Here is a 25266-nt window from a genome sequence, read left to right as displayed (position 1 = left end):
TTAGTTATGTTGTTTAGCATATTTTTAAATTTAGCTAGTGATTTTGAAAGTTACGACTTACTATTCATACTGCCAGTACCAATATTATATCCAAGTATAAGATTCATATTGGAGGAGTGATAGAACTAGTGATGACTACTTTAGAAAGATCTAGCTGCCAATTATCAAATAATGATTGAAGGAACATGCCAGCTGGCTGATTCAATGATGGATAAACATCATACAAGATGTCCCCTTTGGGAGTAAATAGACTCCTCCAAGCTACACACATGGGCTGACTTTTTGATTTTGATAGCATAATTTAGCAGTAAAATCTGTCGATGTAGAAAAAGCAGAGGGCTGTGAGCTTCAGCATAAAGATAAAGACTTTGAACTGTAGATGCACACTAGGCACAAAGAGCAATTCATAGACCAGCCACTGCAATGAATTCTAACCAGCTCAAGGTTTAGGAGAGCTGTAAACTGGAGATCCATAATCTAATCATGAACTTACAGAATGATATAACTGAAGAACAGTATGACAATCAGCACCCCATGATGTAGCTGATAATACTCTCAAGATGTTTAATTTCTTGAGACGTGGTTCTAAACGGTTTGATATGGTCAAGAAAGATTAACTTTTTATGTAAGGTTAGTTTAAGCCAAGAAATTGGACAGTAGGCACAACAAATATGACATGAACAGCTTTAGAACTCTGCCAGGATGGAGGTTGCATATTCTACAGAAATGAACTACACTGTTTTTTTTTCAGTTATCTGCAACAAGTTCTAATCCTGTTAAGAGTACCTTGATATTGTCTCTCAAACATTCTTAGTTTTTTAGAGCAGCAAGATATGCTTACGTCATCTGTAATGAAGTAGCAAAAACAGTGGTCAGAACAGTCTGAGTTACTAAGTTGATTTTTGTAATGAAGAGAGCAGCACCTAAAACTAAGCCCTGTGGTACACCTTCTTCATGGATAAAGTTATGAAAAGGATGGACTGAACCTGGAAAGACTACTGCTCCAGAAGTTCTGTATAAATTTTGGGAGACTGCCCCTTAGGCCCAATGTGTATAGATCATGCAGAATTCTATAACACCAAGCTGTGTCAAAAGCTCTCACAAATGCATTATGAATCTGGGTTTCTGTATAATCAAAAAAAGCTTAAAGTTAATATTGTTATTTAGTTTTTTAGGAGCATTAGCAACTAAGGCCATATTGCTCCGGGGATATGAGGTGGTCATTCCCTGACCTTTCCGCATCCTCCATATTTGGTGTTCACGGGCTCAAACCCCGGTCTAATCAAGAAGCATGTGCTACACACTGCTGCTGCTCCTGCCCACCTGGCTATGGAGGTGCCTAAAGTTAATATACCAAGAAGAATAATGACTGATAAGATTGTATTTGATCAGTGACCAGGTGAGACAAGAGTTTCCCCTTTTTTCATTATTTTTCCCATACAGCTGATAAGAGCAATAGATCAATAAATGATGTGATTCACTTCGCCAGGTTTTAATAATGCTATGACATTTGCATTGGCACCAGGTTTCAGGGAAAGCATTTTCTGTAAAAATTCGGTTATATAGAAGAAGTAAAACATGAAGTGATTCTTCACTGAGCTCTTTAAATGTAGAATAGCGAACTCCATGCAGTTTCACGGTACAATGAAATGCATGGCACTTAAGACTTCAGAATGGTTTTTAAGAATGATTTAATACTTGCATTGCATTATGTAATATAAGTATTAAATCATTCTAAAAAAAATTCTAAAATGTATACAATATTGTAAAATTTTGTATATACACAGCCACAGCTGTGTTACAGAAAAGTTTGTTTGAAAAATTGACGTCTGTCCTCTATAAATTTCAATGTCTTCGTTCTCACTTCAAACGCACAAATGCACACTATCGCAAAAAATATATATAAAAATTAAGTCCTTCCCCCCTCACCGAACTACTCTTAGGGTTTATTCTACAGTAAGAATTCCTAATTATAAATAGTAAAATTTAAAAACAAATTCAGACTATGCACACTAAAATAGTTATTAACATTTATATACATAAAGGAATTTTATGCTAAGCCCTTATAATTAAAAAGAAATTAAAACTATCTTACATACATTTATAAAATAAATTTAATATAGGTTAACAAATAGTTTTAGCCCTTACAGAATCAGGGTCATAAGAAGGTCATTAACACCCCTACTTAGCTATGCTATGCTATATTTTTCAACACGAGTCAGATGACATAAGCAGTTCCGTGCTTGTTATCCAGATACCTGTACACAACTGCTGCACACCAATGATGTTCTCTGTCATGACCTGGGGAGAGTATGATCTGCCCATATACACTTGTGTACATGGTATATAGTTGTCAACATAAACCTTTTACATATACTATTGAATATCCACTTAAGAGACCACCACAAGACACAGAATAATGCTGCATTTCACTAGCTTGGCTTCAATCATCACCAGCAACATCATATTGTGTCTGCTGCTGTGCATCACTATCCTTGCATACCTTATACTAAAAATAGAACTAACAGGCCCTAATTGCATAGTAGAAAATGTTAGTGCCGATCCCTAAAGTTACATCTGCAGTGGTGCATAATTTAAATTTACACAATCAAAATTTCACAAGTATGTGATTCATCCTCGCACTTCATCTGTTTCAAATTGTGCTTTCTATGCTCTTACTTGCTCTTATATCTAAAGGCCTCCGTAGCCGAGTGGGCAGGAGCGGGAATGCAGTAGCACACGCTCTTTGAGTAGACCGGGGTTCAAGCCCCTGACTGCTGAATACGGTCGATCTGCCAACCCGCACTGGACCAGCGTGGCAGATTATGGTCCATTTCCCTCAGCATGAATTGTTGAGGAGGCTTCCATCCTGCAGTGGGTTGATAATGGCTGCACTTTACTTTTTTTACTTTTATGCTCTTATTTGTAATGCACAACCATTGTGCTTTTCTTTTATCATATTATAAACTGTAAGTTATTTATAATGTGATAATAGGTGCAAGTTCATCAAAACAAAATATGAGACTTGCAAATAATATTTAAATACATTTCTTACCTTATGTCATCCAAAATAGTTGCTACTTTCTGCTTTTTAGCTAATGTTTCTTCATCCTCCTCAGTGTATTCTCTTTTTCCTTCAATGAGAGCTTTCACAAATCCATCTGACCTAAAAAAAAACAACATGAACAAAACATTATGAAATATTTAGATCATTTTATTAGACAAATTAAATGTATCTATATGAAACAGTACAAGCCAAGCCTTAGACAGAATGAAGAGAAAATAAAAGTATGCTAACAATATTAGCATACATCTTAAACTCAAATTAAGATGGCAAACTATGTAAATATTTTCAACAAAATGAAAAATCAACTTTGGTTATCATTACGGCAAGATATAATACTCTGAGTATGAACCTGAACAAAATAAAACAAACCAAAAAAAAAAAAAAAAGTCTACCACAAGTTTGCCAAATGTTAAATGCAGGAGTGCAACAGCAAGTTGCATTCCTGCATTTAACCACTTCATTTAACCATATTTCAGTTGGCCATGGCTCAAGCCTACATGACTAGTAAATCTCATTAATGATGGTTTTCGCTGTCAAACTCATGCAGTATAATTGATGTCTTTTGAGGTTATGATGGACATCATGGTGAGATACATTGTTCCTTATATTTTGAGGGTACACACAAAAACAGTGTTTGAATGCCAGTCTCTAGATAGTCCACCAGACCAAACTTATTAGTAAGTCTATAGGAGGCTTCTGGATCAGCAAGTATATAATCTCACTGCCTCTACTCTGCCAGTTAGTGACTGGAAGGAGCCCAGACCAGGATGTATGCGAGGGAGGGGAGCATTGTCAAGTCCACGTTATGTCAAGCAGCAGGTTATATTCTTACCATGTCTAGGCCATACCCAAAAATTTCATTCTTCATTCATCTCCATATTTTCTTACTATCAAATAGTCAAATCATGAATAACCAAACTAATTGATCAAACTTAACTGCAAAAAGATCTCAACCTCCCAAACACTTGCTCATTCATTTCACAAATATACTTAGTCTCAGTTCCAGTCTGAATGATGTCCATTTCCACTTACAGTCTGCCAAACCCAGTGTACTTTTTCTAACAGAATTCCAATTATCGATTAATTCAACCACTGCTCATCTCAGTTGTCCTAATTATTCATTGTACAATTCCTTTCGCTTCAGAGGTGGTAACTGTGCATATGTCTGTTCTGATATTCCCTGTAAGTGACTTAGTAATCTGTAATCAGCTCTTTTCGATCTTCTAGGGTTTAAAATCTGTCTGCTGCATTCAGTCAAATTCATCTGTTGCCTCTATCATTCTCCCAATTCCATTAATCACTTAGAACTGTTTGAGTTCCTCTCTTTGAAACTCGACCTTCTCAAGTCCAACTTTCCTAACTGAAGTACTTTTCCTTGGTGATTTTAATGTACACAACTCCACTAGCTTCCATTTTCTACTCAACAGACCCAGCTGGTTGGGACATTGAGGTTTTCGTAATTACTACAGAACTAGCACAGACTGCTTATTTACCTACTAGAATACTAGACAATCATAAACACACAACCAACAAGCTTGATCTTTGGTTTGGTTTGGTTTGGTTTTTAATGGCACATTGGCAGCTAAGGCCATAATGCGCCAAGTCAAATTTAAAATGCTACTAAACATTTTGGTAGCCAAGGCTACCACGTCAAGCAATTAATTATTATGTTAAAAAGGACAAAGTAAAAGCATAAAAAGTATAAAAACCTTGTATCCTTGTATAAAAATTAATAGATTGTAAAAAGTTAAAAACGTCGGACATATTTTCTCTGTCACCTATTATCTGACTGAGTGTAAATGGCTCAGTCAAATTATTAAAAGCAGTAAAACACAAGCGTCATGCTTCTATAAAAACAGGACATTCTATAAAAAGATGACTGACGGTTAAAATAATGTTACACATCTCGCACATAGGTGGGTCATCCGCCCTCAGCAAATAGGAATGGGTTAGATGACTATGACCTATGTGGAGCCAAGCAAGAACAACTTCCTCTCTTCGGACCCTGCGTAGACTGGACTGCCACTGCATAATTACAGGCTTAATGTGATGTAATTTATTTGTGGCCTGTCCATGCCAAGAATCTTGCCATTGGGAAAGTAAATTAGAACGTATTATTTGCCTGTAGTCTGTATAGGGGACTGACAGGCAATGATTATCCAGGGAAATGGCTGATTTGGCAGTGGCATCAGCCGATTCATTTCCCCGGATCCCAATGTGGCTTGGGATCCAGCAAAAGCGAATATCAAATTCTAATTTCACGAGAGAAAAAAGAATCTGCCGGATCCTGGACAGGATCGGATGAGGGTTAAAACTCACCGATACCAGAGCCTGTAACACGCTCGATGAATCGCAATAAATCATATACCTCTGGTAGTCGCGATTTTTAATGTGATCTAGGGCTGTTTGTATTGCATGCAACTCTGCAGTATAAATGCTAGTTTCTTGTGGGATCTTATAGGATAATGTTTTGTGAGGGAACACAACAGCAGATCCCACATAACGTTCTAACTTTGAGCCATCTGTGTAGACTGGCAGAAAGTCAGAATACTGCTGTCTATGTGATGCAAAGAGTTGCTGGTAGACAGATGGCGGTGTAGTAGCCTTCTCCCAGATCTTAAGGGAGAAGTCGCAAGTTGGAAAATAAGCATGCCAGGGTGGAAAGAACTGCCTTGGTGACTGGGCAACGTTGTCTACCGTCAAGTTTAGCTCATTCAGCAGCCCTTGAATGCGAATACCAAAAGCTTTGTTGGCAGTCCGACGGGTGTTGTAGAGGTTTTCCCAGCACGGCTCAAAAACGGATGGCCACGTGGGATGATCGGGCAGGGATTTTAATTTGAAGGCGTACTGTAAGGACAACTGCTTACGTCGAAGAGACAGAGATGGTTCTTTGGACAGGAGATGTGCGAAATGCTCCAGTGGCTGTCCGGATGGCTTGATGGTGGATTGGATCTAACCACCGAAGTGCACTATCTCTAGCAGAACCATAAACCTGAGACCCATAGTCGAGTTTGGAACGGACAAGTGCTCGGTAGAGACGAAGAAGGGTAGCACGATCTGTGCCCCATGAAGTTGACGAAAGGGCACGAAGGGTGTTAAGCCTTTTGACACATCTTGTCCTCAGCTGACGAATATGTTGTAAAAATGTCAGCTTTTTGTCGAAAATAAGTCCAAGAAATTTGAATTCTGCTACAACTGGGATGTTATTTTGCCCAAGCCTTAATTCTGGGTCAGGATGAAGATTACATTTGCGACAGAAGTGTACACAAACAGTCTTCTGTGATGAAAATCTGAACCCATTAGCCAAAGGCCAAGCTGTAAGATGATCAATGGTTTTCTGCAGTTGCCTTTCAATGACCCTCATATTGCATGAATGACAAAATATAGCAAAGTCGTCTACATAGAGGGCATTGTTTACAGTGGGTGGAAGTTGTTCTGCGATAGAGTTTATTTTGATTGCGAAAAGCGTGACACTCGGAACGGATCCTTATGGGACTCCCTCTTCCTGAGAGAAAACTCGAGAGAGGGTGGATCCTAAATGGACTTGAAATTGGCGATTCGAAAGAAAGTTTTTAATAAAAACAGGAAGGTTACCTCTAAGACCAAAGTTATAGAGGTCTTTTAAAATTCCAAATCACCAGGCTGTGTCGTACGCTTTTTCAATATTAGAGAAAACTGCTACCAAATGCTCGGATTTAATAAAAGCATCACGAATGGACGTTTTCAATTGGATTAAATGATCCAGAGTGGATCTATTTCTTTGGAAGCCGCACTGTGTCCTGGAAAGCAGACCATTTGTTTCTAAATACCATACGAGGCGTGCATTAACCATTCTTTCCAGGACTTTGCACAAACAGCTTGTCAGAGCAATAGGACGATAGTTACTTGGATTGCTAGGATCTTTTCCTGGTTTTGGGAAAGCAAGGACGATAGCCCTTTGCCAGGAATCCGGAAATTGTTTGTGAATAAAAATTCTGTTAAACAAAACTAAAAGGTGATCCTTAGATTGTGGTGAGAGGTGTTTTAACATTTCGTAGTGGATGTCATTGGGCCCCACAGCACTTGCATGCATGAGAAAGAGTGCTGCATTTAACTCTTCCTGCAAAAAGGGCTTGTTATACGATTCAAGCCCTTTTGAAGAGAAGTTCGGTGGGTTTTTCTCAATTTTCTTTTTCAGGGCCAAAAACTCTGCAGGAAAAGATGTTATTGCAGAGATTTTTGCAAATGTTTCCCCTAAAGTATTTGCAACTGCAGTTCGATCTGCAATTGGACATCCGTTGTGCTTGAGGATCACTGAAGGGCATGGTGAATATTTTCCATTCATTTTCCGGATCTTATCCCAGACTGCTTTTGAGCTAGCAGCCTGAGTTATGGAAGATGTAAAACGAATCCAAGATTTCCTTTGGCTCTGACGTCGTACATAACGCGCTTTCGCACGTGCACGTTTGAATGATATTAAATTTTCGGTCGTGGGATATCGGTGGAATATCCCCCAGGCTTTGTTTTGTGCTTTTTTTGCTGCCGTGCATTCTGAATTTCACCAAGGTTTGGGAAATAGTGGGAACCGCTGGATGATTTTGGGATTGCAATTGCAGCTGCTTGGACAATCGTTTCTGTGACATACATGACTGCTTCATTGATTGGCTCCTGACTGACTGTAGCAATGTCAAGGTTTGCCAGATATTGAAAGGCATTCCAGTCAGCCTGATCAATCTTCCACCACGGTAAACTAAATGGCAAACATGGTCTGCCACTAGTTAGGGTGGTTATCACGGGGAAGTGACCGCTTCCATATGGATTTTCTTCTACCTCCCAAGTAAGTGAAGGAAGGAGAGAAGGGGAGCAGATAGAAAGATCAATGGCAGAGAATGTACGGGCAGGCATGTGGAAGAAGGTGTTTGTTCCCACATTTAAGAAGGAGAGGTCATTGTCAGTGAGCATGTGCTCTATGACTCGTCCCCTTCGACTGATGTTAGCACCACCCCACAGAGTATTATGTCCATTGAAATCCCCAAGAATTAAACAAGGGGAAGGCAACTGCATGATAAGATCATCAAGGCCTTTCTGGGGGATGTCAATCCCAGGTGGCAAATAAACAGAGCAGACAGTTAATAAGAACCCCACTGTAAGGCGAATTGCTACAGCCTCAATGCTAGTTGTAAGCTGCAAAGGCTGAAATGGGATCTGGTTGCCGATGAGGATTGCGACTCCTCCATGAGGACCATCCACAATTCTATCCTTACGAATGATGGTAATGTTATGCATGGTGGAGTTATCATTTGCCTTTAAATAAGTCTCCTGTATGCAAAAACAAGCTGGTTTGTGCTTTTGCAGGAGTGCCTTGATGTCATCAGTATTTTGCCGGAATCCACGACAGTTCCACTGTAGGAATTTAGCCATTATTTTGGCCTGGTGGGTCCATCAGGTGGCTTCCGAGGTGCTGAGGGCTTACCTTTTTCAGTTTTGGCTTTCTCCTTCCTGGGGAAGTACGGACACTGTCCAGTGTCCATTTCCTCCTCAGCAAAGAGCTCCAAAACTGAGTCTTCTTGTACCGCCTTCTGCTCGACATCCATGTTTTCTTGCGTATTAAGGGATGCTTCATCTTTCTTATTCTTTTCTTTTGCAATTGCTTTTGTTACTTGTGGAGCATTAGGAGGTACAGATATGAGTGGCAGCTGATTGGTCCTTCTGTGCAGGTTTTTGGGAGCTTAAGAGATAACGTGCGATGGGAGTAAATGATTCTTTTGGAGGGATGGACATGTCCATCTGAGTTCCAACGGAACACCTCCCTGCTACCTTCTGGGTGTAGATAGGTTTGTTGATGTTGAGAGGTTTCACCACTTTCCTTGCCTCCTGGTACGATATGTTTAGCTCTGCCTTCAGCCGTTGAATTTCTTTTTCTTCTTTCCACCTCTGGCATGCTCGTGAATAGGCTGGATGTTCTCCCTCACAGTTAATGCAGGTGGGTTTTGTGGCTGAACATGCTGTTGTTTTGTGGTCCTTTGCACCACATCGAGCGCATGCAAGGACTCCACGGCAGGCCATTTGAGAATGTCCATATTTCTGGCATTTAAAACACCGTAAAGGGTTTGGAACATATGGACACACTGGACAGTTGATGTAGCCAGCTTTAATCTTATCAGAAGTTTTGGGCGAGTTAAAAGTCAGGATAATGCTCCTGGTTTTAACAAGTTTCCCATCCCTATGCGCATTAATTCTCTTAACGGCAATAACTCCCTATGGTTTCAATTCTGAGCTGATTTCCTTCTCAGTTACGTCGAGAAGGTCCCATTCCGAAATGACACCTCTCGATGGAGTGTTCTATGTGGTGTCACTGTTATGGGTACTCCTCCGATTGATGTTGCACGGAGTAGCTGTTCAGATTGCCTGTCAGTTTTGGTTTCAATTAAGAGGTCTCCAGAACGGAGCCTCTTAACTGATTTGGGTGACCCTGCTAACCCATCTAACCCTTTCTGTATAAAGAAGGGTGACATTTTGCCAATCGGTTTTTCAGTGGTAGAGTGTATAATTAAAAATCTTGGGACAGGCCCTGATGATATTTCAGTCGCTGCCTCTTTGTAGCAATAATGGTATCTGCCTCTCCATCTGTATTTTCAAATAGGGACCGGGTTGGGGCCCCTGAAGAAGTAAGTTTATCAGGATTCATGGAGTTTTTAAATGGTTCAGTGCCCGGGCTCCCCACCCACCACGGAGCCCAAAGGGACGCCAACTACCCGGCATGCAATAAATGCGCTCGGGAGTGGAATGCCAGGGCTACCCAGACACCATACCCGCACCACCGCCAGCCTGAATCCTGTCCTTCAGACCATGAGGGTAGGGGCATGGCATTGACACGGTTGACCCTCGCAGATGAGCCTACTACCCGATTGATCCTAGCCGGGCCTTCCAGGACCTCCAGTCTTGTCGAAGCAGGAGCCAAAGTGGTGTATTGAAGCTGGGCCCCTCAACCACCAGGATCCCCCTTTCCGAATTTCCACGGGTCGCAGCGCACGGCAAACACGCCGGATTCCATTGATGTAAGCCTGGAACCTGGGCTGTGGGTGTTGGATCCCAGTGATGCTAGTCTGGAAGTCCAGCAGCGTCACAGGGAGGTCCCCTCACCATGTACAGGTGCCCACGTCGAGGAGCAAGCTTGATCTATTTCTCGCAAACAACCCTTCTATGTACATGGTCAAGGTGAGTGGTTCTCCAGTGCAGACTTTCTCTTGTGGCCTTTCTCAACCTAGTGCTGTTTGGCATTACAAGAATGCACAATGGGATGATCGGCGATTTATTTTCTTCTTTTCCTTGGTGGGATTAATGTTTTAAATCTTCTGATGTCAACATTCGCTCAGCTCATGTCAGTGAAATTATTATTGTAGGGATGAAATCCTTTATTCCACACTGCACATTAAAATCTCGTCCTTTATCTAAACCTTGGTTTTCCAATAAATGTGCTAAGGCTGTTCAAGATAAGAATACTGGATATAGCAATTGGTTTGTATCCATACCTCCAGGTTCATTTTCTTCCTGGACAAAAGATCACAACAATTGTAAAGCAGTTATTAACCCTTCAAAACTATATTTCAAGCAGGCTGAGAGAGTAGAAAATTTTCTTCTTGTGCAAATGGTAGTCAAGCATTGTGGTCTCCTTCCAAAGCTATTGGCCACAACTTCTGCCCATCTCTATTTCCAACCTCTATCAAAACAGGATGGTTCTATTTCCACCTCAGCCAAAGACAAATCTGACCTAAAGGCACGGTACTTTTCTTCTAACCGATGTATTGATGATCTTAGTAAACCATATCCTACCATTCTCAACACACTATTCAATACCTCCTGTGGTCTTCCGTCAAAAGGATATCAGAAGAATTTTGAACAGTTCTGATGCCAAGAAAGTAACAGGTTCTGATGGAATTTTTCCACTTGTTCCAAAACCTGTGCTCCTGAGCGTGTCACTTTCCTATTCCACGGGTGTTTTTCCTTCTGCTTGGAAATTTGCTCATAGCAGACAGTTCCTAAAAAGGGTTACAAATCTCTTCCATCCAATTATCGCCCCATTGCACTTACTTCCACTCTTTCTAAAGTAATGGAGAAATCTATAAACTCCCAACTATTAAACTATCTAGAAACCTTCCATCTGATCAATAATCACCAGCATGAATTCCGTCAATCTTAATCTACTGGTAATATACTGGCTTATGTTACTTATCTATAGACAAATTCAGTGGAAAATTGAGGCGAAACTCAAGCAATTGCTCTTGACAATTCAAAGGCTTTTCATCATGTCTGGCATAAATGTCTTCTAAATTAGCTTCCCTCTTATGGTTTGCCAACTGTTTTTTGTAATTGGATATCCAGTTTTCTCTCTGACGGTGATTTGTTTGTGATCTGACGGTGGATCTTTCTTTTAACTTCTCCAACAATGATGTTACCTTGTTTCCCAAGGTTCTATTCTTTCCCTCATTCTTTTCCTATTGAATATTAATCACCTTCTCCCAGTGATGGGAAATCCTATCCATAGTTTTGTTGATGATAGCACACTGCATTCCACCTTCCTGTTTGAGAAACCTTGCCCTCCCTGCACAAACAGCTTAAACTTCTTGAATATCCACTACCAATTCCTTAAATGTTACTCTCCGTGTAATTCTCCACTTAACAGGATTAACAGTAGCCACAGGCAGAGGTGAAAGCGATTCTTGTACTGCTTCTATTAAAATGCAATTGAGCAGCAGCCTGGAAAGCAAGGCAATGGAGCTTTACAGAACTGCTGGGAGTCATAGTGGAACAAATAAATACATGGGCTGTGTTAGGGTAACTAAGAGTAGAAACCAGTGCAAGTATACTTGCATGTAAACCAATGCTAGGAGTATAGTTAATAAATTTGATGAGCTTGAAGCGCTAGTCAAGACATCAAAGGCAGATATTGTTGGGATAACAGAGACGTGGTGTCACACAGACATAAGCAGTGCAGAATTGGAATTTGGGGAATGCAATGTGTACAGAAAGGATAGACAAGACATGAAGGGAGGACGGATTATTCTGTTAGTTAAGAAACACATAAAATCAAAGGAAGTGCATCCAACTGATGTTGGTGGGCAATGCAATGTGGAGTCTGTTTGGTGTGACATAAGTACTAGAAAAGGAAAAATGAGTGTGTGTGTGTGTTATAGGCCTAATGAATCTGATGAGTATAATGAGAAATTGTGCAGAGAAATAGAGTGGGCCAGTAAATCAGAATGTCTTACAATGGGGGGATTTAAACTTTCCAGATATAGACAGGAACTTGTGGGTTGGTCACTCGCACACTAGCAAGACTTTTGAGGATTTATTGGATGACTGTTTTCAACAGCAACATACTCGAGAGGCAACCAGAGGGAGTAATACTATTGATCTGATTATCAGCAATCATTTTTCATGCATTAAGAAATTGCAGATAAAGGAACCACTGGGCGACAGTGATCACAATGTACTGATGTGGGAATTACATAAAGATGTAACTACCATCAAGGCTAAGGGGAAGGGCGTTTTATTTCATAAAGGTAACTACAGGAGTCTCAGACAATGTTTAAATTCTGTAGAATGGGATCAACAATGATGATGTTACCAACATTGAATTCTAAATGGGAAGCCTTCAGGGACTTAATTTTGGTGGCTACTAAGCTTTTCATTCCAACTAAGAAAAACAGTTCAAGGTTTAGGCCTAAATGGATGTCAGATGAACTAATGAGGCTCGTGGCAGAGAAGAAAAATGTATGGGATGCATAAAATGTATCAGGTGACACAGAAGCCTATGGCAGATATAAACAAAGGAGGTTAGGCAGATGAAGACAGATTATGAGAAATCCTTGGCAAAGCATGCAAAGAAAAACAGCAAAGAGTTCTTTACTTATATAAACTCTAAAAGGAAGGGGATGAATTTGATTGGTCCACTTGACATCGATAGTTAGACTGTTGATGATCCTGCTCAGATAGCAAACAAACTGAATGAGTATTTTGCATCTACATTCACACGTGAGGAATTATTAAGGTTTGAAAATGGCAGAAGGTTATCAAATTGTAGCAGGATACTTAATAACTGAGAGCAAAGTGGAAAAGAAATTGTTGAAGTTAAACGTAAAAAAAGCACCTGGGGTGGATGGGATCTATCCAGTTATATTAAAGGAGGCGGAAAAGCAGCTAGGCAAACCCTTAGCCATAATTATGAGAGCATCCTTGGACTCAGGGGAGGTTCCCACGGATTGGAGATGTGCAAATGTATCCCAATTCACAAAGGGGGATCGAAGGGTGACACGAGTAATTACAGACCAGTTAGTTTATCTTCTGTTCCGGGTAAAATAATGGAGTCGCTGGTTAAAGAAGCATTGCAGGATCATCTAGACAAGACTGCAGTAATAGTTAAGACACAGCATGGGTTTGTTAAAGGGAGGTCTTGTCTGACCAAATTGATTGGATACTATGTGGTCACAAAGGAACTGAATGCCAAAAATAATTTTGATATCATATACTTGGATTTCAGGAAAGCTTTTGATACTGTTGCACATGGAAGACTGCTGTACAAATTGGAGAGATGTGGCATTAAGGTTGTTGTTGTTATTTGGTTTTTAAGAGCATTAGCAACTAAAGCCATATTGCTCCGGGGATATGCGGTGGTCATTCCCTGACCTTTTCACATCCTCCATATTTGGTGGTCAGGGGCTCGAACCCCAGTCTAATCAAGAAGCGTGTGCTACGCACTGCCGCACCTGGCTATGGAGGCGCCATATGGCATTAAGGGTAAATTGCTACAATGGATAAAGGGATGGGTGAGTGGGAGAAGACAGAGAATGGTAATCAATGGACACTGCTCTTCGTGGACAAATCTTATTAGTGGAGTTCCCCAGGGTTCGGTGTTGGGCCAATTATTGTTTTGTATATTGATGAAGGTATATCAATGATCAATGATATCGATGAAGGTATATCAGGTTTAATGTCCAAGTTTGCAGATGATACAAAGGCTGGAAGGGTTCTTAATGACAATAAAGACAGTATGCTACTCCAACTGGATCTAGATAAGTTGGGCAAATGGGCTGGGAAGTGGCAAATAAAGTTTAACATCGACAAATGCAAAGTACTGCATATGGGTAGCGATAATCAAAGAGAAATGTACCAACTGTGTGGTACTACACTCAGAGAAGTGGAAAGTGAAAAAACCTTGGGGGGTAATTGTGCAGTCGAATATAAAGTTCACTGAGCAGTACAGATGGGCTGCCAGGGCAGGTCAGCCTTGAACAAGGTGAATGCTAATGGAATTCTTCCTCTTTCTCAGATTAAGAACCTGAGGGGACACAGATTCAAATTGAGGAAAGGCAGTTGAAGAACTGATGTGCAGAAATTTGCCTTTAGCCAGCAGGTAGTTGATTGGTGGAACACACTTCCATCTTTTGTTGTGGAAGTTGATAGCCTAAATAAATTTAAGGCTGAGCCAGACAGGCATTAAACAATGGAGGGTTTTTTTTTTTTTTTTTTTGGCTGATGCTGCATAAGTTTGCTTTTTTGCATCGTATGCCTCTACTAATGCAATGCTATTTCAATCCTTCTAAAAGTCAGTTCTGTCATATCTCGCAAAAAGGATTCTTCTACTCCTTTGGTTATCTTTGATGATGCTCAGATTTCTAGACAAGATCACATATCTCTATTGGAGATTACTCTGACTTTAATCTTTCTTGGCACAAGCACATCAAAATATTGCTTCCTCCACATGTAAAAAACTCTTTTCTCTTTCGCTCTCAGCATTACTTTTCTTCCAAACAGCTGTTCAATACTGTCACAAATCTGCCATACCATGGAATATTGTTCCTTCATATGGGGGGGGGTGCCCCCAAAGCCTCTTCTTTCTCAGGCTTCTAGATTCCATTCAAAAGAGGGCAGTTAGGTTAATAACTCATCTCTAACAAAGTCTCTCCACTCTGTCTCATAGTTTCTCTGATTCTGCTGCATGCCTTTTCTATAGATACTTCCAGGGGCACTTTTTCTGAATTGGCTTCTATAATTCCCACTCTCTCTTCCAAACCAATCCCACCATGTGCCGCAACCTGTCACCATCCTTTTACTGTCCAACTTCAAACTCATAAAACCAACTTTTCTTCTTCCTCATTTATTCCTTCAACTTCCATTTACTGGAACATCCTCTCTTCTCTAATGTTAAAAAATGTCTTCTTTCATCTTCTCAAACTTCGACCCATGCTATAACTAAGCTATAGATTTGAATACCTCTCATGCTTGGGGTTTTCCTAAAAAAAAAAAAAATCAGTTGCAAACTCCTCTGACTTAATGGTGATGCGCTGTACCAGAGTATAAAGAGAATCAGAAGTCTATGTATACTGTTTCTGCATCTTGAAAGTTAATTTAGAATAACTAATGCACAAAAAGCTTGTGGTATATCAGATGACCACCTGTTATCAGAAGCACCACAATATCCTTATCTTCTCTTATAAAAGATATACATCTTTTATATACTATTGTGATAATGTATGACAATTCAATATTGTGATAATATAATACAATATTATCACAATATCAAATATTCCGAGTGCTTGCAGAATCAACGTAAAGCATGTCTATGAGTAAGAATGTATAAGTCATGGTGGGCTACAGCCACTTTAGTCCCTACCCACGACCACTTCTAGCTTGTCCTAAAATTTACCCAGATTTTAGGCTATAACTTGCCAAGTAAATACAAGTGTTGTATTTAGAGATTGATTGTTAGAATTTGTTATTCTATTACAATTAACATATGACTGGGAAAAATCCAGAGATTTAGAATGACAAGTAGAGACATTCATTAACACATTTGCTCAAATATTTAGTATTAGCATTGGCAAAATTATGCAAGGAAATATGCTTATGTAACATCAACACAAAAAAAAAAAAAAGAGGCACCAATGTCACCTTCCCTCACTTTCATTTATCAATTTCTTTTTCTTCCAAGCATTTGTTAAGTTATTTAATTTAGATAATATAAATGATAAAAGGTGGACATTTACTGCAAGAGTCTAATCCCTCTTTGACTAAAAGAAATTTTTCAATTGTAGAGTACTACGCATGCATTGGTTGATTACATCTCGCATTACCCATGCATAAACAACCTTTTACATACTTTTAGAAATTTAGTCAAGAAATATATTTAGATAAAACCATGCACATCATCAAGCATCTCTCATATTGTGGAGTTATACTTCATAATTGGGTTGTCACTATTGCAACAACAGGGTACCTGCTCACCCACCGATGAGTAAGCCAACAAGCTTCGAAACGGTGCCGTCTGGGTGATGGCATCTGCCAAGAATAAGTTACACTTATTCTTGGCAGATGAGTTAAGCGTTACTTATTCAAAGCAGCACAATACCGCGGCAACTCATTGTGAAGGTATTCATAATATGAGATGTAATCAAACAATGCAGGCATACTACTTGGGTAGTAGAAATGATGGAAGTGCAGTACCCATACTGTAAGATGGTAAAGTAATTATAAGGAATTGTGGGATATGTGGTTTCTTTCCTTGGCAATTCTTTAAATTTATTTAATTTTATTTTACATTATTATTAGTTATATTTTGTAGTTTACAATAATATGTTGTTGTTATTTGGTTTTTAGGAGCATTAGCAACTGAGGCCATTTTGCTCCGAGGATATGCAGTGGTCATTCCCTGACCTTTCCGCATCCTCTGTATTTGGTGGTGACAGGCTCTAACCCAGTCTAATCAAGAAGTGCACTATGCACTTCTGCTCCTTCCCACCTGGCTACGGAGGCACCGACAATAATATACCTATGTAAATCTAAGCAGACACCATTACAGAATTTTTAGTGCGAACCCCCAGGGGTTTGCGAACCACTGGTTGGGAACCCCTGAAGTAGACCAATCTGATTCATCCCCTTCCTTCTAGAGTTTACATAAGTAAAGAACTCTGCTATTTTTCTTTGCATCCTTTGCCAAAGATTTCTCATAATCTGCCTTTGCCTGCCTAACCTCCTTTGTGACTTGGTTAGAGACCAGTTTATATCTATCATAGGCTTCTTTGTCACCTGTTAATTTATATGTATCCCATGCATTTTTCTTCTCTGCCACATGCCTAATTGGTTCATCTGACATCCATTTAGGCAAAAACCTTGAACAATATTTCTTAGTTGGTATGAAAAGCCTAGTAGCTTCAAAGATTAATTCTTTGAATGCTTCCCATTTTGAATTTGCTGTTGGTAACATCATCGCAAGCAATTATATTGATACACCAACCATGTTGTATTAAAATAATAATTTACCTTTAATACTGCAAAATAAATGTATAGATATATACAATTAAAATTAAAACTATTTACAATAAAATATATAATACAAATAAAAGCGATATAAAACGTTAAAATATGTTAAAATACGTTAAAACACAAAATACCGGATACTGAAGCTTTCAGAGGCATCCGCCTCCTTTCTCAACAGTACATTTTTAGTTGCAACACATCCTTAAATAATAGCAGGGTCCACAGGCGCATGGGCAATTCCCCTCATGCGTACTAGAACCGGAAATGGCTCGGGAGCATACCAGGCGGAATCAGTCATCCCGTCCGAGTACTACAGCCTCAAGGAGGGGATGCATATGAACTCCCCTGGATGGGATGACTGATTCCGCCTGGTACGCTCCCGAACCATTTCTGGTTCTAGTACGCATGAGGGGAATACCGCCCATGCGCCTGTGGAACCACGTGAGCCGTGAACCTGCTATTATTTAATGATCTGTTGCAACTAAAAATGTACTGTTCAGAAAGGAGGCAGATGCCTCTGAAAGCTTTCGTATCCGGTATTTTAAGTATTTTAACGTATTTTAATGTTTTATATCGCTTTTATTTGTATTATATATTTTATTGTAAATAGTTTTAATTTTAATTGTATATATCTATACATTTATTTTGCAGTATTAAAGGTAAATTATTATTTTAATACAACATGGTTGGTGTATCAATATAATTGCTTGTGAATATGAATTCTCCCAACCTTACAGGCCTATTTGAAGATATGGTAACATCATCAGTTGGTCCAACAGTATAGAATTTAAATACTGTCTCAGACCACAGTAGTCACCTTTACAAAAGCAAAAACCCTTTACCCTTGATGGTAGTTACCACTTTGAGTAAATCCCACTTCAGCACACTGTGATCACTGCCACCTAGTGGTTCCTTTATCTTCAGATTCTTAATGCATGAAGAATCACTACTGATAATCAGCTGAAGAGTATTACTCCCTCTAGTTGCCTCCCAAACATGCTGCTGTAGAAAACAATCATCTAATAAATCCACAAAATCCTTGCTAGTGTGTAAGTGACCAACCCACAAATTCCAGTCAATCTCTGGGAAATTAAAATCTCCATTATAAGACACTCTGATTTACTGTTGTTTGTTATTTGGTTTTTAGGAGCATTAGCAACTAAGGCCATATTACTTCGGGATATGTGGTGGTCATTCCCTGACCTTTCCGCATCCTCCATATTTGACAGTCACGGGCTCGAACCCCGGTCTATCAGGAAGCGTGTGCTACGCACTGCTGCTCCTGCCCACTTGGCTACGGAGGCACCCTGATTAACTGGCCCACTATTTCTCTGCACAATTGCTCATTATACTCATCAGATTCATTAAGCCTATAACACATACCTACTCTCATTTTTCCTTTCCCATTGTTTATGTCACACTGCATTGTCCACCAACATCAATTGGATACACTTCCTTAGATTTTGTGTTTCTTAACTAACAGCATAACCCCTCCTCCCTTACTGTCCTGTCTATCCTTTCTGTACACATTGTACTCTCCAAATTCCAATTCTGCACTGCTTATGCCTGTTTGACACCACATCTCTGATATCCCAACAATATCTGCCCTTGATGTCTTGACCAGCACTTCAAGTTCATCAAATTTATTAACTACACTCCTAGAATTGGTGTACATGCACGCATACATGCACCTGTTCCTACTCTTTGTTACCCTAACACAGCCCATGTATTTACTTGTTCCATATGACTCCCAGCAGTCCTAGAAATCCCCATTGCCTTGCTTTCCAGGCAGCTGCTCAATTGCATTTCAATAGAAGTAGTGTAAGAATCACTTTCACCTCTGCCAGTGGCTACTGTTAATCTATTAATCCATGTATCCCCCAAGCTAGCAGTTTCCCGACCCACCTAACTCTGCCTTGATAGCATCAGCAAATATTCTTGCACCCTTTCCATTTAAGTGCATCCCATCCCTGTAGAAGCACTCTCCTGTTAACAAGCACAGACAAGGCTGAGAAAAATTCTACCCTGTGAGCATTGCACAATCTCTCCAGGACCGAACTGATTGACAAGGCTCTCATCATATACTCCCTCCTATCGTGCCTGGGCAGAATTGCAGACACTTTCAAATTCGACCCCTAACTCGCGGCTTTTTTTTTCAAACTTGACCTGTACTTGTTAAGTAATTCTGCCGGTCTCCTACTCTTAATATCATTAGTGCCAACGTGTACAACGATATCATCTTTCGTGCCCTTAAAAGGTGATATCTGCTCTACAACATCATCAACCTTTGTCCATACCCTGATCCTGTTCCACCTATTGTTTTTGCACAATATATTCCCTGTTCCCCTGACAACAGAGTCAACAACAACTGGTTCCTGTGGGACCAGCGCATTCTGCTTTGGGGATTGCTGCTGTTTTGCATGATGTTTAAGTGCAAGCTGTGGGGTGATGTGAGCAGTTGAGAGCTAGATGTGCCCCTCAATTCAAATGCTTCAAGTGGCATCTACACTGTCCTTCAAGCTCTCATATAGGCCCATAACAACGCTGAGTTGGTTCCTGATTTCCTCACACTACTTATATCGCACACACACAAAGACATTCCCCTTGGCAATATCATGTCCTGTTCCCGATTGCTACACAAACATCAAACAAGCAGTGCATTTTAAAAGGCTGTGATTCAGACGACAACTGCCACCCTCAGTTCTCCCCTGAGCCACAGCACTCCCATTAGTTTGATCCTTTTGCTTTGCTGCTCTGGTCTGAGTCATGATTTCTATTCAATTTCAAATAAAATTCCAATACAAAATATAACCCTAAACTTACATCCCAATGCAGTTATAACACTATATGTATTTCAGTATCGAATATTTAAACCACATTAAATTATATTCACTACAGTGAAATAGTATTACTCGACATGTTACAAAACCATGCACAGCAATACCCCTCATAGCACTGATAATTGGTATTGAAAATATTCCATGTTATGTGAAACTGTGCTGATTGAGGTATAATTATAATGGGTTTTAATTGAATGCGTACCAGAGAAACAGTCTACAAACAAATTATAATAAATCTATAAACAAGATGCACTTGATAGCCAATTAAAAGGATTTGAAATTTAAAAAAATATTGCAAAAATTTTATTAATGAAAAGGTAACATCATGAGAGATGAGAAAAAAAAGCTTTAAAAAAGCAGTTGTTTATTTAGGTATTTCAATAATGAAGTCTGGTGAAGCTGTCTCTTCTTTTTCTCGGCGTACACATCTTGTAGCGTTGAATCCCGTCTTGTAAAATTTACCATATCTCGATGCTACGTTCAACATTCGGATCTCCATTCTTAATCGTCTCGCAGGCCATGTCAACCCTCCCCCCAAAAAAAACTTTCTCCAGTTCTTCTGTTTAAAATTGTTTTGGTGGCCCTTCAGTGTTATCCACTTCAGAATCATTTTCCTCTTCTGCATATGCAATTTTCTCGTCAATTTCAAGGTTATCATCTAAGTCATTTGCATGTGAGTTAATGCAGTCACATACATTGGCAGTGTCCAAAGTTTCGAATCCCAAGTCTTTTCCGACCTTCTCAATGTCTTTGGAAATTATCTGAACTTGCGATTCAAAACCAGTGAAATCATTTACCAAATGGGGCAAAACATGCTGCCAAACAGAACGCATGTTATTGGCAGTGATTTCTAGCCAAGATGCAGATATATTTTCGATTGTATTTAAAGGGGTAAAAAATAAATTTTGAAATGAAAAGCTTGAAAAACTATCATGTTTTCTCGTCAGGATGGAATTAAGAATATTGAACACTGTTGCACGTTGCAGCTGACTGCCTGAAGGGAGCTAAAGTACCATGTGCAGAGTAGACAACAGAGTTGGAACCGCAGCATATATGTATAGTACCTGGCTCCGACAATGCAGCATATATGTATAGTACCTGTCTAGGCTATTGAATGAGTTTTAATATATACAATAAATTTGACTTAAATTTAATTGAAATAGCCAGTGTTATAGTGAAACCCATGCTGTTTGAAGCCATGCTAATTGAGGTATTGCTGTATTTGTAAAATTATGCAATCTTGCAAAGATACATATTTTTATGAATATTAACAGATAACAGAGCAGCAAAGGCTCAGTATGTTCTACGTTATAAATAATTTAGTTTAGAAGGAATTACCTCTATGACATCTTGTAGAACACTTCAGTGCTGATACTCTCCGTTGTTGAATAACAATACAAATAGATTACATTTATTCCACACCCTCCTAGACAAAAATCAATGGTCCAATGCACCATGGAACAGAAGCCAGCAGGCCACAAGCCCAACCCCAAAATACATCGAATCACCAACTCCAATCTTTGAGCAAGACAATACAATACGTCCATATTTTAAAACCAATTTAACCAAATAAATAATGAAACCATAACCATACTTTTAATACTTTAAAAATTAATATTAAAACAAAAAACATTGACTCCTCTGAAACATTTAAGCAACTAAAGAATTTCATTACTTTCCTAGGGAAGGGAAGTAACAAAATTTAAAATATGGACGTATTGTACAGATGAAGTAATAAAAAAAAAAGAAAAGAACATGCTGAGCCTTTGCTGCTCTGTGATCTGTTAATATTCATAAAAATACACATCTTTTCAAGATTATTGCATAATTTTACAAATACCCTTCCCTTTCCTAGGGAAGGGAAGTAACATGTTTTAATATTAGTTTTTTAAGTATTAAAAGTATGGTTTCAAAGCATTTAAATTGTTTTTAAAATACGGACGTATTGTATTCTCTCGCTCAAAGATTAGGGTTGGTGATTCAATGCATTCTGGGTCGGGTTTGGGGCCCACTGGCTTTCAATTCCATGGTGCATTGGATCATTCATTTTGTCTACGAGGGTGTGGAATACATGTAATCTATTTGTATAGTTATTCAACAACAGAGAGTATCAGCACTGAAGTGTTCTACAAGACATCATAGAGGTAATTTCTCCATTTCTAAACTAATTTTTATGAATATATATATGCCACCATACTTTATCCATTTCAATTAACAGCTTGAACTTTCAGATAAATAACAAATAGGAATGACTGTGGTCCTGGAAAAACATGCAAATACAATTGAACCCATTGTGATAATGAGTCCAATGTTGCCATGAAAAGTGTGCGGCATAGTGTCAGCAGGTGCAACGAAACAGTGACAATCAAGCTATAACTCTTCTGGACTGTGGCATCCAAAATACAAATGGTAGTTCAGTTATTTATTTATTCTTGGTGGTGAAATACGTACAGAACATAAAAATTTTAAAACCTGGATAATACAAAACTGAACTTTTGTAAACCATTATAGAAAAGGAAAAACTAAATGCACAATTGTCTCTGAAAAATAATCGTGTTAGTCATTTGTTTTCATAGAAAAGTATACTTTTAAAGAGCACTGATTTATAATCTCTCAATAATTTACAAAGAAATATACCCCTTCAAACACTACCTCAGATTTGCATCCAGCTTTTGTCTCTCTGGGCTTTTAGAAACACATTTTGAAATATTCTTTTTGGAAGGTGAAGTATCTTCAAAAACACTGAAAAGATCATCGAGGTCAGCCATCACTTAAGTTCAAAAAAAAATAAATAAATAACAAAAGTGAAATAACTTTCGTAAAGCAGGAAATGCGAGACCACACTTCAAGCAATAGCGTTAGCTTTCCTCAACTAATTGCAAATCACTTAAAAGTACCAACTCTAAAACATTCGAAAACACATCGAAATCGAGCATAGAAAAGTAACAAACATAAAAGCATGTCAATGAAACCGCAGCGCCAAAACGGCTTTTACAGACTACAGGGACGAAAAAAATTAAATAAATAATAATATTCAAATAAAAAACCATCAAATTGATTTTGCTTTAAAAGTGTTTCCAATTATTATTACAAAAAAATAATAACAAATAAATGCAAGAATTCCAATTGAACCGGATTGCAGAGGTTGAAAAGGCATGGGAACATAAGGAAAAACTGTTTCTTCAGGTGGGGGGATATGGCATTCACTCATATAACTGAAGACCATAGATCTTTTAATTTATATATATATATATATATATATATATATATATATATATATATATATATATATATATATATATATATATATATATATATATATATATATATATATATATATTTATTTATTTATTTTTTTATGAAAACCCCAAACACGAAAGGCATCAAAACCTATAGTATTTAGTACCGTGCATGGGTTGAAGGAGAAGTATGGGGGGAGGGGAATGCCGGAAACTTTGCTCTAGAGATTAAACATGGTTTTCACCACTTCAAGCCTCCAATAAGCAAAGTGGTGGTATTTCACCAGTTGATGAAAGTCATCTACCACCTGCATTTTATTAAAGGTCAGCATCTGCATTGGCATTAGCATTAACACGCAACTCGACAAAAGTAAGAAAATAAAAAGTTTTTCATAAATATTTTATTGGGAACAGTGAGACAGAAGGCGAAAATTTGTTATAATAGGCCTTTTCGAATGCAAATTGCGAGAATCGATCTATCACCTTACATAGCCGCACATCATGCAAATTCTTCATGCCTATGAAAACAAGGGTTGCTACCACATCACGTCATTCTATTTTATTTAATTTTTTTTATTATTTTATTTTTTTGCTTGATTGGTGGAAAAAAAACAAATTATAATATTAGGGTGCCCCGTCAATAACAACCTATACCCATATATTTATTTTGTATGTAAATTGCGTGTGTTCTCTGGTCACTATGCCTGTTCGCTGGATGAAAACACCCAGTTTCTGGAGAATAAACCTTGCTATCTACGCCTCAGACCGACTAACTCAGCCACGGAGTGTAAAAAGCCCATTAAATTCTCTCGTGTCATCGACAGAATTCGAAACCGGACCTTTTCAACCCGGTGTAGAGAGGACGGTGACGATAACACTGTGCTACACGCGCAGACTTGATTAGAGGGACAGCCATATCTCCAATACATATGATAGCAAGACATCGAAGTTTAGCTGATCCTTTCAAAAGGCTGCTGGACGAATTGAAGCCGCACAGGTGACACGTTGGCCTAATCAGTAATTCAATGTCATCTCGGCACTGCGGAAAAGGTTTCAGGAAACAACAACAACAACAATTACAAAAAGCGCTAGGTAATGTCATCGAATGCACGCGTAAATCAGAAAAGACCGCTTTATAGAACTCTAAACAAAGAGGAACCCAACGAAGTCCTGTCATCAATCTTCGCTTGAAATTGCTGTAGCCATAGTTGAAAAGATGTTGAAAAAAATGAAACCACTTCCAACCGGACTGTGTTAATAAAGCGCCATTCAATTGGATTCTATAAAAAGGAAGCAAGTGGATTGTATCCATCACCACCAAACCACCACAGAGCAAGAAACTGGAGCAATGTAAAAGTGAATTGAAGCTCTGACAAATGGGACACAGTTCTGTTCTCTGATGAGTCTCGTTTTAGCCTACAAACAGGTTCTAGAAGTCATTTCATGTGGAAACAAAAAGCAATGTAGTACCATCCCTCCAACATCAGAGAAAAGGACACACGGTGGAGGCAGTTCTCATGTGGGTCGGAATAATCAACAACGGTCATATCTCTCTTCATTGTTGGATGGGATATTGTAACTGAGCATTCCATTCCATTCCATTTATTTACACACACAATTTTATGTACATTCTCATGATATAAACAATTTAAATACAAGATTATATACAGTTTTATAGAATCCATTCAATATAATGGTAATCAAGGTACTGTGTGTGTTTTTATATCGAGGTGGCTCTTAGGCCTTAACACATCTCCGCCTTTGTACTCTGTTATGGTGCGGAAACTCTGCATAATGGGCCTGAAAAGTGGCAGTGTATGTGTGC

General features: G+C 38.9%; 1 protein-coding gene across 2 annotated transcripts in view; it reads right to left on the bottom strand.

The window, feature by feature from the left end:
* Mtr4 (exosome RNA helicase Mtr4) overlaps window positions 1–23079 on the bottom strand; it is a 499068-nt gene extending 475989 nt beyond the window's left edge. For both annotated transcript variants that reach the window (XM_090371841.1, XM_090371842.1), the window contains exons 1-2: window positions 22855–23079; window positions 3056–3166 (exon numbers count right to left, since the gene is read on the bottom strand). In XM_090371841.1, the coding sequence (XP_090227967.1) occupies window positions 3056–3166; window positions 22855–22970 (227 nt within the window). In that variant the 5' untranslated portion in view covers window positions 22971–23079. The remainder of the gene's footprint in view (window positions 1–3055; window positions 3167–22854) is intronic.
* Between the last annotated feature and the right edge of the window lie 2187 nt (window positions 23080–25266).

This window comes from Mastigoproctus giganteus, chromosome 4 (assembly GCF_048544385.1).
Source record: "Mastigoproctus giganteus isolate SK-2022 chromosome 4, ASM4854438v1, whole genome shotgun sequence".
Lineage (NCBI taxonomy): Eukaryota > Metazoa > Arthropoda > Arachnida > Uropygi > Thelyphonidae > Mastigoproctus > Mastigoproctus giganteus.
This window is presented reverse-complemented; position numbering and strand designations above follow the sequence as displayed.